Source organism: Bombus affinis, chromosome 9 (genome assembly GCF_024516045.1).
Source record: "Bombus affinis isolate iyBomAffi1 chromosome 9, iyBomAffi1.2, whole genome shotgun sequence".
Taxonomy (NCBI): domain Eukaryota; kingdom Metazoa; phylum Arthropoda; class Insecta; order Hymenoptera; family Apidae; genus Bombus; species Bombus affinis.
Genome location: NC_066352.1, coordinates 14,398,670 through 14,411,458, shown reverse-complemented (window position 1 = coordinate 14,411,458; position 12,789 = coordinate 14,398,670). Strand labels below are relative to the sequence as shown.

Below are 12,789 nucleotides of genomic sequence, written 5' to 3'. Positions count from 1 at the left end.
ACGGCAGTTCTTCGCGATAACTAATTATTCATCCTAACACTGAATTCAAACGGTATCTGCATACCGTGCGCAATTCTTACTTTAATTAACGTTTAATTTAATTCCAAACGGTTCTCAACACTTAACCCAAAATTTACGTAAAATAGCCAACGTTTAATACCAACGCAAACAACGTCGATTTTTTACCGCGCGAGAGGATACTTCGTCTTCGGATACTCGAGGATAATTGTTCACCGTTTCTCACCCCGCCGCACTTTTATCCTACGAAGCTTTTGATTTCGCCGTCCTCCGTGTACAACACACGAACGTAGTATAATAGTAGGTTTAATTATTCGCCAGCAGGAAAAATTCTGGTCACGGTGGGTCCAATTAGGAAACGCGGTTATATTCGCGCCTCTCGTGCGCGTGCTTCGGAACGAGAACAGCGGAATGAAAGTTGCGAGAGCGACGAGGAAATTTTAGGGGCAAACTAGGCGTTTCGCGTACGTCCTATGATACAGGGTGTCTGTTTCGACCCTTTAATATGTTGGATACAACTGCTACTCGTTGATTGGTCGCTGATGATCGCATTACTAAATATTTTAGTGTAATTAATTAACAGAACAATGTTGATAGATAGAAGATGTTGGCAATTATTTACAATAGGGTACGTTTTTTCAATTTCGACGATCTCGCAATATACATATTTGGCAGAGTTACGATTTGCGTAATTTTTTCCTAGACAGTGGCTAGAAAAAGTATTTGCACATATCGTTGTTTTTCGTAACCAATATCATTTTAATTTTAATTCTAATTTTTATTTTCGTAACTAATATCGAATTTTTGTATTCGTACAAAGGTACCATTTTTTAGAAGTAAAGGAAGAATAAATATACAATTAATATGTTTGGATCTCATCAATTAGCAATATAAATATTATAATAAATACGATGGTATACAAATAAAAAAAAATTTCCTAGTCAGTGTATATATTTTTCTGATACATGAATTTTAGTTTTCAAGATACACAGCGCAATGTCCATATTATATATTCAAGCTATACGTTTTTAAAGGATTTAAATTAAATCGTTTTAAATTGCTTTACCTATAATATTTACCAAATCATATATATCTGTTTTTTTTTTTAATTGTTTTATATTGTTTTACCTGCTACATATTAGAACGAGTATCGTAAATTTTCAATAAATGCATAAAAATTTGCATTCTACTAAAGGGATATTCGAACAAATTCAGCTGAAACAGGCGCCTTGTATACACGTACACAAGAGATGAACCAACATTTCCTCCAAATTGATATGGTTTCTCGTTTCCCTGGGTGAAAACGTTCGCTCGAAAAGTAATTTGACCAACTTTTTCGGGAATCTGTTGCATCGACCGAAAACCGACTGGCTTTCGTTTCATCCGTTGTTTAAACAAAACGATTTTGTTACCTCACCCTTTTTTAAGTTTTTTCTTCTTGGTTGATTACTAGAGAGAATTTGTACATTGTGAATTTGAGGCTTGAACGAACAGAAGCTATTTTATTTTTGTTACATGTTTTACGTATCTCTGTAACGTTGTTAACGTTCATTAATTTGCTTTTCGAGCACAGATGACTACAACAGGGTGGTTTTGGATCCTGTGGAAGGCGAGCCTGACTCCGATTATATCAATGCCTCTTACGTAGATGTAAGTAGAATATTACTGTTATTAGTGGACTTTCTTATCCTGGTTTCAAGCACTTTCCAAAAAGAAAAAGATCCAACCAATATTCTTATCTTTAAACTAGATTCTAGTTAAATTTTCTCCTAACTAAACTGAAACTTTAATTAAAGTTGCAGAAAACAACTGCAGATAACACTGAGATGATATTCTAATTTATTATAGTCTTTTATTTCATCTAGAAGTTAGAGACTAAACCTTCCCTTAAACCTTAATTGTTCGACCCTTAATTTTCATCTTAATTTGTTTCTTGGTATCACATCGACACGATGGTGTTACGAAACGATAAATAATTAAATTTACAAATTTTTGATTAGAAAGAGAACGAGAATATTCCTGTAAGTTTTGAAATAACAAAAGGATGTATAAATTATTATATATAACGACATGATACAAATTAACGATACTATATCCTAGAACTGTTCTAATTTAGATTATTTTAATATGGTATAGCATGTAGAATTAAGAAATCGTAATGAATTGGCCATCATTCAAGGAGATGATGCGTCGCTTTTTAAACCTATCGAAGGAGCAGGAAATGATCGTTTTTAATGTTCTCGCGTCGTGACTCGCAATATTAAAGATCAAGATCAAGGTTATTCGTGTTCCTTAGCTTCCAAGCACGAAATCATCTAATTTGAATAATCCATAATCGCAATTCCCGAAATAGATTAGCTACTTGGAAACGATTGCATCGTGACGTTTCTGCGACAGAAACGTTTTCTTAAAATAGTTTGTGTTAATTACGCTAATACTTACACTTTTCTTATCAGCCATACTTTAGATGGGATAACTGGCAGTAAAAGTAATCAAACGTCGGGATAAATCTTTCTTTTTTTTAATCATATTTTTTACTCCTTTCCAGCATAGAATTTCCCTTTTTGTATACAAAATTCGTAATTTTCTTTAACTTCTTTTAGTTTTCTTTAACGTAAAAACTATGGTCCAACAAACGTACAGTGATCGAACAGAATTTTATTTCAATCGAGTTCGATTAAATTACGAAAATCTTTCTACATTTTATATCAAATAATCTGTTGTTATCCAAATGAAATTGTATTTCATCTGTACGATTAATATTTATGTTTTAGAGCATATTGAAACCGAACGCTTACATCGTGACACAGGGCCCTATGGAGAACAGTGTGACGGAATTCTGGCGGATGGTTTGGCAGGAGAAAGCCTGCTGTATCGTCATGCTAACGAAAACCTTCGATTTCATCAGGGTAAGAATTTTAATCGATCGTCCTGTTATTTAATCGCTGGGGCTAGTCCAAGTTAGAGGGTAGTAATTCGCGTAGATTAACACGACTGACCGAACGACTGATATCTATTTGGGACATCGTAGTCGTGATAAAGGCGGTAGAAATTGGGAAACGTAAATTGCTCCGCGTAACCGTTTTAACATTTTCGTTTTATCGACAGAGCTTCACGTTGTTTTTTTTTTAAATCTATTACTAGATCTCTGTTGTACGTACGATAATTTATCGCCAATTAATAATATTAACGAATCAACAGATTATACGAATCGCGTTCGTATATTACGAAACACGCCAACATAATTCCAACGCGCGTATTTCTATTCGAATTTTATTCGAAATTTCTATTCGAAATACCGCGCTTTCACGCTGTACGACTCTCGCACAACGTAACAAAATTGCGTGACAACCTTTTGACAGACTACGTTCGATGAACGAAGAGATCCGCGTCATCGCGAAACCTGATGTCGAGGCTGGCTTTAGACTCTGGCCAGAGTCTAAAGAAGCCGTGCTTTTGCACGTGAAAATCGAGGATGAGCGAAGTAAACGAGTTTGGAAGTTGTTAGCAGCCACTCCGCTTAGCCTCGCCTCTTTGCTTCCATAATGATTATCCAGAGCGTCGAAGAAGCGACGGTTTTCATCGGTTTCGCGAGGGTAGATTTTTACCTCGACGCACGAAAAATAAGTTTGGCTGAATCATAAAGCTTTTCACGAGTTTACGTGGGTCGATTTATTTTACTCCGATGCATACAACGTAGGTTCTGCTTTTTAACGAATTGCTGCCTTTTTTTTTATAACTTAGACGCTGGAATTATAAAATCGGTCGTCCGATCCCGCTAAAAACTTTCGTTAAAAGTTAATTTGTTACTAAATATAAATACAATATTCGCCTGTTTTTAATTGTTAAATTAGGTTCTTTGAAATAATACCTCTTTAAATTCTTATCAAAGGTAATCCTTATCGATCCTTTATTAATTTCACAGGGTAAATGGAAGGCTAAATATGGAGGGTAAATAATTAATAACGTAACTGTTTTCCATTCGCTGGTGTATCACTTTGATTTGAATTGGGTGTTTCTTGCGTTAAATTATCGTTACGAATCTATGGTTCAACGATGCCAGTCGAGAGTTACATTACACGTAATTCCCAACAAAGATATTTATTTAAAGGAGGCATGTAATTTACGACGTACTATTGAAGTAAAATAATCAGTCCATAAAATAGATCTGCGTAAACTGAAGAAGAATTGATGACTCACTGTAGAAGATGTACAGCAGTGCGGAAATTTCGACTTTGTGGAAATTTATCGCTTCCCCTTCCCCTGCTTTTTTCAATGCACATGCACACAAATTGGAAAACAAATTCATTACTTTATTCGTTTCTCATACATTTTTGATACGACATTGAGCGTTGATACAAAATAATCCGTACAAAATACTTGAATATTTTCTTATTTAAATTTCTTGCCTCATCCAACTTCCATTTCTTCGATTATTTACTAAAAATTTACTATGAAATATCTAAATATTTTCTTTTCGATCGATACTTAGATACATTTAAATTCCTCATTTTTACGAATTCCTATTTCACCAAATGTTAATTAATTCTCGTGTTACCTGTTTAAATATTTTCATTTCGAACTACGCGCGATACAATCTTATTTTTATTTCTCCCTTATTTTTGTTTCTACCAATTCTTCTTATTCTCGCGAGTTTCTACCTTTCTTACATAATGTTAACTGATTTTTTTTTTTATCAAACATCCGAACAACTTTTCATTTTCGAGTGACATTCGATTTAAACCTTCAACTTTCGCCAATTTCTATTTTTCCACTGGAGAAATAAATTTCCTATTAAATATTTAAATATTTCCGTTTCCAGGTCGTACTCGAGGCAAACTCAGTTTCACGAATCTCCATCATCTTTCCGTATACCCAATACAAATCTTGCCTCTCACGATCTTCAAATATACCGCACCTCGTCCTCGCAAATTCTCAAACATTCGTCCTAGATGACACACGTACATTTTATCAAACTGTCCTATATGTATGAGCTATTTTCCGCTGAAACTACACATCCGTCGAATGATAACGAACATCGTACGAATCGATTTCAGGTGATGTGCGTCCAGTATTGGCCAGCGAGCAAAGACAAGGACGAAGAATATGGCGGTATCGGTGTTTCCGTGCTGAAGGAGGAAGAGCTTGCCAATTTTCACATACGGACGATAAGACTTTACAAGAAGAATAACAATGACGTGAGTGTTCTTCTCCTTACACAGGCTGAGCTATAAATCGTGTTATAAATAGAGCGACGAAGATTGTATGGCGAAAAATAACACAAAATTCAAGACTAACAAAATTACGTGGGAAGATTCGTTTTTAAGGGAAACGTACTTGTCTGACAAGCAATATTATAGGTAGAACCATGAACGTTTATAGAGTTTTATACTTTTGCGAATATAATCGAGCAGGCTTCGCCTACCAAACGTTATAACAAGTTGGGTTGTATATATGTATATTTTTAAATTACTATTATTTTGAAACGCATTTTTCTGAAACACGAAGTCCCCAACGAAATTTTCTTATTCTTAATTCCTGTCTTATTTTAACGCATAGAATTTCTTTCTCGATCCACTTGCATCGCGATTTATGGTCCATGGTGTATACATTCTTTTCAAAGATTTATCGTTACATACGTAAATCTTTATTTGTATACCCTTTGGCTTACAATAGAGTTCCTTGCCACCGATTTATCTCCGAAACCGTTTGATCTTCGACCTTCGACCTTTCTTTTTCCTTATCTCCATCATCCACCTTTTAGAATGATTTTCTCTCCTATCTGAAACGCGCTGTCTCATCCGCTCTTTCTCGCAACATTTCTTTACCGCATCCTTTCGGCACGTATTTCCACGTTTCCTTTTTCCATCTACATATCGCACGTTTCTCGGATCTAGTGAAACATCGGCGCGAAGAACTTAATGTATTTTATACGGGAGTTTAATATTTGCAGCTTCTCAGTCGTAAATTGAACATGTTTCGCGAATTTAAGTGGCAGACTGCGTTGAATGACAAAGAATGTTTTCCGCTTCCTTCTCTAAACGGCGCTTTAAAGCTTTTTCCCCCTGTTTTATTTAGATTCGCGATAAATTACGAATTACTATTTCCTTGATCGTGTTACTCTGGTCGGGTCTATATAACCGAAAATAAAAATTATGCTTCGATAGACGCTATTAAAATAAAATTTATCAAACAGGTAAACTAAAGTATAGCGTATAAACAGAGTAACCGTGGCGCTTGGCGAAATAAATAACGCGCATAAACGTCTTGAGACTGAATTTTTCTTCGAGAATCCTGCGACCCAATTCTACGTGTTTGCATTTTTAATACGCTATTCGCTTTTGAGAAAATCTGAATATTTTTCCGAGGATTATCCTATAGTAATTCGAATCTCTGATATCTCGTATCTTTGCATTCCTTCTCGGTATATCCTTAACCCTTCACGACTAATATTCCGAATATTTTCAATACTTTATTCTTTCTATCATTGTTACTCGTATTATTTTTATTATTGTTGAGGTTATTCGATGTATAAAGAGAGAAAACGCGTGGATAAAGTGTAAGATACAAAATATATATATTTAATTTAATAGTGAAGTGTAATAATAAGTAGGAATAGAATTTGAGCTGGTCCAGATCCGCACGCTAGCAGTGTTACCTTATAACTGAAAAACCCCGAAGCCAACGTCGCCTGTCTACTATTTATGGTCTGCCTTCCTGCTATTCTTTTGTCTATACGCTGTCGATGGCTTCGGCGCTTGAGAAAACTAAAAAGACCAGATGTGGAGTTTTCGTAGAAGTGGTGACCACTTCGACGATTATTTTACCGTTAATAAACTGCGAATATTTGTACATCTGTTTATGCAAAAATATATACGATACACGCAATGTATCTAAATAAAAAATATATAAAATATATAAATTATCGAAAGGAAGGTACTGATGATATTTAGAAACTTTGAAATCTTCATTCTACGATTGTTTCGCCATTTCTCTGTGAAATTTCTTGCTTAAAAAATATCTCTACCTTGTAAAGATATAAATTTACATAAAGAGCCAGAGCGTAATAATTGATATTATTCTATAGTTGTTGCTGTTCCTTTGTCTTATCAATCTCATCATCGTTATCGTGTTCTCCCTTAAATTCGCAACTCTTCAAAGAAATTCCTCGCCATCGATCGCAAACTCCGGCATTCTTTTCCCAGTCTTCCCTCGACGAATCACCATAAATTACGTGACACGAATTGCACTCTGTATAATGTAAAAGGACCGCAGAGTCGAATGATCTCCCAATACGGTAATGAAGTCTCGGCTGGCACAAGATCGTGCAAACTCGGAACTCGTGCCTGTAGCGAGAGGTAAAGTAACACAAGGTTTGGTCTCAGCTAGAGTCTGCGAATTTCGCTGCCGGCTGAGAAAGTTGGTAAAAAGTTAGCGGAATTAACCGTGGAGAAACTGGTAGCCATTTCTGAAAGTGGCTGAATACAGAACGATACTAAGCGGGAAGACTCTGGCAAAGAGGAGAGAATGATGAATTTACTCGAACGACTGTTACGTAAGGCTTAATTTTATTAACTCGACGGAAACGGGGTGAAAACAAGGAGATCTCTCCAATTTTCACCGACATCTCCTCTGTTTTAACTATGACGAGCCGTTTCGTTGTACGACGCTTGCTTCGTATAATTTCTCTGCCGAGCCATTCATCCTGATCGTTCGAACGTGGTGGTTGAAACGACGAACGAATATTTCCATTCTTGTTCCGTTCTATTTCGTTCAGACGTTCCCGATGAGAAGTTATCGTCGATTTTGAACGTTTTTTGGATAAAAGTAAACCGTAGAGTCGTAGAAAAATATAAACACGAAATGATCATCGCGTACGAAATGTACCACAATCGTAGAACAACGAGAGAGTTACTCTTTGTTTAAACTCTGGGAAATTGATTTTCTATCTAGTTGGAAAGGTTCGAAGAAGAAACTTCATAAAGTAATCGTATTCGATACGATGGAATATAGTGGATCGAGGCGTAGAATTGCTCGCTCATCGAGAAAAGAAAAGCCTCGTTTTGATGCGTTACTATAGACGTTCGCTATAAATCGCGATAAAAGCAAGGCAATAATCGGTCTCGAGATTTACTGGCGGCGGAAAATTTAATACGCCGCCGCTCCGTTGCAATCTCATTCCGTGAATAGCAAAGGGTACATAATGCTCGACAAGCAAGGAACATCCTAAACGGGACAAGATTGTCGTCGAGTAGCATTGTTGCGTCATTGTGCGTGATAATTCCTCAGGGAGCATAATTCAGCACTCGGTTGCTGCGTCGTGTGAATGCGCTACAGGAACTCGGTAGTTTAGCTTGGTTTCGTGAACTTTGTGTTCTGAAATATGAAACGCGCTATAGTTGATATAATAGCGAATCTTCGTGAAGAGAGAGAGAGAGAGAGAATATTGGATAATGGACGATGCAGAGGTGACGAAGTTAAGATAGAAGTAATTTTTACAGAGTGGTTCAAAGTAAAAAGTAGAACAATTATAATACGTTTTATGTATTTTGAAGATCAATAACGAACTTAGGGTATTAGGTATAAAATAGCGAAATACGAAATATTTCATTTTGAATGATGATGTTCTACTTGAATTTTTGTTTCCGTTTCGAAAGAACCGTAAGCCGAACAATTAGTTTATGTCACATATTGGAAATTAGAAAAGCTGTTGGAAATCTTTGACGCGATTTCAAAGGCTTGACTATGACGAAACACGATTTATTCGTCAACTTGACTGACATAGATGTAACTTATAGCGGAGAGCCGTTTAAAATTCGAATTGCGAGAGTTAAACTGCCAACGACACGTACGCATTATCTCGCTCAAAATGTCTCGAATTTATAACGATAGTGAAATATTTTAATCGTGCATTAAAGTCCGAAAAACGTCTCTAACGTTGCCGCCTCGTGAATAATTTTCACGACGAAACTGTCGATATTTCGCGTGAAATAAACGCGTGAACGTAATAGCGAAATTGTCGATAGATTGAAATAATTTTCTATAGACTTTCAACCGTGATAAACATCAATTTCTATCAAAATTCCTTTACCAAAAATAAAAATGTAAACCATTTCGAGTCCCGTCAAATTCACTTCCCATCATCTAGAAGCTTGACAAAGTTTCCAAAAGATCGAGCTAAATAGAAAATAGAAAATGGAGAGATATAAAAAAGGGATAAAGCTAAAGACAGAATTATTATTCGACGTTTCAGGAAGTTACGGAAGAACGAACATTATTGCAATTCCACTACACGGAATGGCACTCGCATACGTGTCCATTCGGAAACGCGGTGTTAGAGTTCCGTCGACGCGTGAGAGCGGTAGTCGGTTCCACCATAAAGAACGAGTCTGGTCCTATGGTGGTCCATTGCAAGTAAGTATTTCCATCGATATGAATGTCGATGGTTTGATGTAATTTCCAATTTGATAGCATGCGATGCTTTCCGATCTGATAAATCGTTGAACGAAAGAAACGTTATGTTTTTGGCAAAATAAAGCGACGGTGGTGGAAGATCAGGCGTGTACCTGGCGATAGATGCTAATATGGAATTGGCCGAGGAAGAAGATGCCTTCGACGTCTTTGGCTATTTGAAAAAGTTGCGACAAAGCAGAAGAGGACTTATCGAGAACTTGGTAAATTCGGAATATCGATCGTCTTCTTATTTATGGTTTCGTTCGAGCGACGAGAGATAAGATGCTGGCTCAAGGAGATTGAGCTTCGCTTTTCGATGAGTTCTGTTGATTGCACTGTTTATCGCAGTATATAGATTGTTGGAATCTGTAGAAAGTTTCGAACGTTTACTTCGATAATTATTATTTTGTCATTAGTACCAGTTCTATTTTTCATTATTATTATATTAGACGTTTTACAATGAATTTCTCATTCAACGATGATTTCCTTTTATATCCTATGCTCTATTATAAATATTCAAATTATTTTCAGAAACAGTATGAATATCTAATCATAAGAATTATAGTCTGCCAATTACGAATTACGAACATTTCGTATTATTTATAAAAAAAAATAAAAAAGATGAAAAATAGTTAATAATATCTAAACATCGATGTTACCCAACATTTTACAATAATCAGATTTATTATTATGCAGGAACAATATAGATTCGTGTACGACACGCTGGAGGAGTTTGTGGTGTGTGGCACCTCGTGGTTTCCGGTCTCAGAGTTGTCGCAACGTCTTAAGCAGAAGAGCGTAAAAAATCCGATAACTAAAATGAATGAATATCAGCGGGAATATCAGCAAATTTGTAAGCAGACGCCGCGCTTTACGATCGGAGATTGCGCTGGAGGCCACAGGGCTGATAACAGGGAAAAGAACAGAGATGTGTTGGTTGTGCCGCGTAAGTTTCCACCAATAAAACATCGTATAAATGTTTTTCCGATGAACGAAAAAAAGAAAGGAAACGCTTTTACTACATTGTAAAAATTGCATGTCGCGCATACGCGGATACTGCGTATATGAAATATAGAGAGACTCTATATTTCATTTCCCTATCAATTTTTATATCTTTTTCAGAAACTATACGGGAGATATTTATAAACAGATATGAATTTGTTACTCGTATTATACATAGATTTCAGACGTGAAATTTCTTGCGTACCTTATACTTGCATTTTTCAAGCTATATTTTTTTAAAAGGAGCATACACTTGTTTTTCTTTTTGCAAATGAAATAATTGATGATTTTGGAAGAGTTATATATTACACGTTGGGAACTTTATCGTGTTATATTTCTTTATGTCAGAAAAATATAAAATTATTTCGAAATATAACGCGTAAATGTCTCTTCTACGTGTGTGTGTATATGTGTATAAATAATGGGTGTAATATTTAACGCGAGCCGATCATATCTTTATTCATGAACTAATATTTCTCACTTTAGCTGACAACTTCCGACCATACCTCACCAGCTTCCAGGGTAACAGTTACACTGACTATATAAATGCTGTCTTTGTGGACGTAAGTGTACAATCTATATATCTAAATGTTTCACGTTGATATTTCAATTTTCTCTAATAGTTAATTCTTCTGTCGTAATAAAACTTTGTGTATTATTTTCCTACAATTAGAGATTAACGGGGGTTTATTAAAATTCCCATACAAAGGGTTCTTCGTTATCTTCTCTGATAGAAATTACGTTTCATCTCCAGCTAGAGATTTAAACTCCACATGGAACCAAATTACTATATAGGAAAAGATGTTTTCTTTCGTCAATCTTCATCCCACGTCCTTTCTATTATATAAACTACCGTTCATTTCCTGCGAACATCGTCGTTTTTTCTCTTAAATGGTCGTTCTCGACAGGGTTACACGAAGCCCAGGGAATACATCGTAACGGAATGGCCTCTTCGACACACGTGCGGTGAGTTTTGGTCCCTGGTTTACGATTACGAGTGTTCGGCCGTGGTGGTACTCTGCGTACCTCCCCCAGGCTCCACCAACTTCCCCAGTTTCTGGCCCGAGGGAAAACACTCCAAGAAATACGGACCTGTTTTTACGATTGATCACATCAGCCACAACCACTACACGAACATCAAGACCTGGGTGAGAAACAGCTTGCTGCTCTTTCTTTTACACGCTTTGAATTCTTTCTACGGGGTCTAAGAAGACATCTAAAAACATTTTCTTGGGCAATCTAGTTTTCTAACTAGTACGGGTTGCTGGGCCGAGATTCGAATCCGAATCTTTCGCTTACTGGGCTGGTGCTTTCCCAAATTAAGTTGTCCACGCCATCGAAGAAAATATTTTCTCTCAAACTCTTAAAGTCACGAATGGCTACCACCTGGAATATAATATATAATTTTTATTCCACCTCTCAACGGAATTTGAATACGATTTGGGCGATAGATTCTAGAAAATAATCGTATCACTCTACAGATTTTTAGGATAAACAAGAAAATCGTGTCACTGACCGAGCTGATGGCAGGCGTGAAAGCACCACCGAAGACGGTTCAGTTGTTCCAACTGACGTGTTGGCCTATGGGTCACAAAGTTCCAACGTCGACAAACAGTCTGGTCGAGTTGATGAATATGGTCGAGAGGTGGAGGCAACGAACCGACTATGGACCGGTCGCTGTGGTCTCCCCAGATGGCAGAAGTCGTTGCGGTGTATATTGCGCCGCAAACGCGTGTATAGAACAAGTGATTCAACATGGGGAAGTGGACATTTTCCAAGCAGTTAAAACTGTACGCAGACATAGACCTCAGCTTGTTGAGAACATGGTGAGTGGTTGTAAGCGAAGCAAGTTATTCGGCACATTCGCTTTTTCGACTTTTAACAGTCGTGTGTTCCAAATTTAAAAAAGGATGTTGCTTCGAATTGTTGCGTATACCATTCTTTAACGATAGTTTTGTGATTCTGTTGTCGATCAACAGAAATTAACTAAAAATCAATTAAAATCAAACGACAAGTATCTATTTACGATACAAAATTGTCGATATTTTCTACCTGTTAAACTTGTCTTAACTTAAAATTCCATTTAAAAAGGAGGATTATTTTCCAATTTACGAACAATTTAATTATCATTTAAATCGTGCTCGAAACTGTTGCAGACCGAGTACAAATATTGCTACGACCTGGTGCTACATTACGTGCTCCACTACCTGAACAAGGACATGAACGAGAAAAAGTGAGAAAGCGAGTTGAGGGACGAGCTGTGGTTCATTGAGTTCGGTCGCGGGGCGGCGCTGCCGTTGACTCCGGAGGAAGCCC

The 12,789-nt window shown here is 36.7% G+C and overlaps 1 protein-coding gene across 8 annotated transcripts in view; it reads left to right on the top strand.

Moving 5' to 3' along the window:
• LOC126920378 (receptor-type tyrosine-protein phosphatase kappa) overlaps positions 1-12,779 on the top strand; it is a 103,793-nt gene extending 91,014 nt beyond the window's left edge. For all 8 annotated transcript variants that reach the window (XM_050730687.1, XM_050730685.1, XM_050730684.1 and 5 more), the window contains 10 exons: positions 1,592-1,668; positions 2,793-2,927; positions 5,076-5,216; positions 9,272-9,432; positions 9,557-9,692; positions 10,168-10,417; positions 10,960-11,036; positions 11,382-11,621; positions 11,955-12,299; positions 12,630-12,779. In XM_050730687.1, coding sequence (XP_050586644.1) covers positions 1,592-1,668; positions 2,793-2,927; positions 5,076-5,216; positions 9,272-9,432; positions 9,557-9,692; positions 10,168-10,417; positions 10,960-11,036; positions 11,382-11,621; positions 11,955-12,299; positions 12,630-12,710 — 1,643 coding nt within the window. In that variant the 3' untranslated portion in view covers positions 12,711-12,779. The remainder of the gene's footprint in view (positions 1-1,591; positions 1,669-2,792; positions 2,928-5,075; positions 5,217-9,271; positions 9,433-9,556; positions 9,693-10,167; positions 10,418-10,959; positions 11,037-11,381; positions 11,622-11,954; positions 12,300-12,629) is intronic.
• Positions 12,780-12,789: the final 10 nt, after the last annotated feature.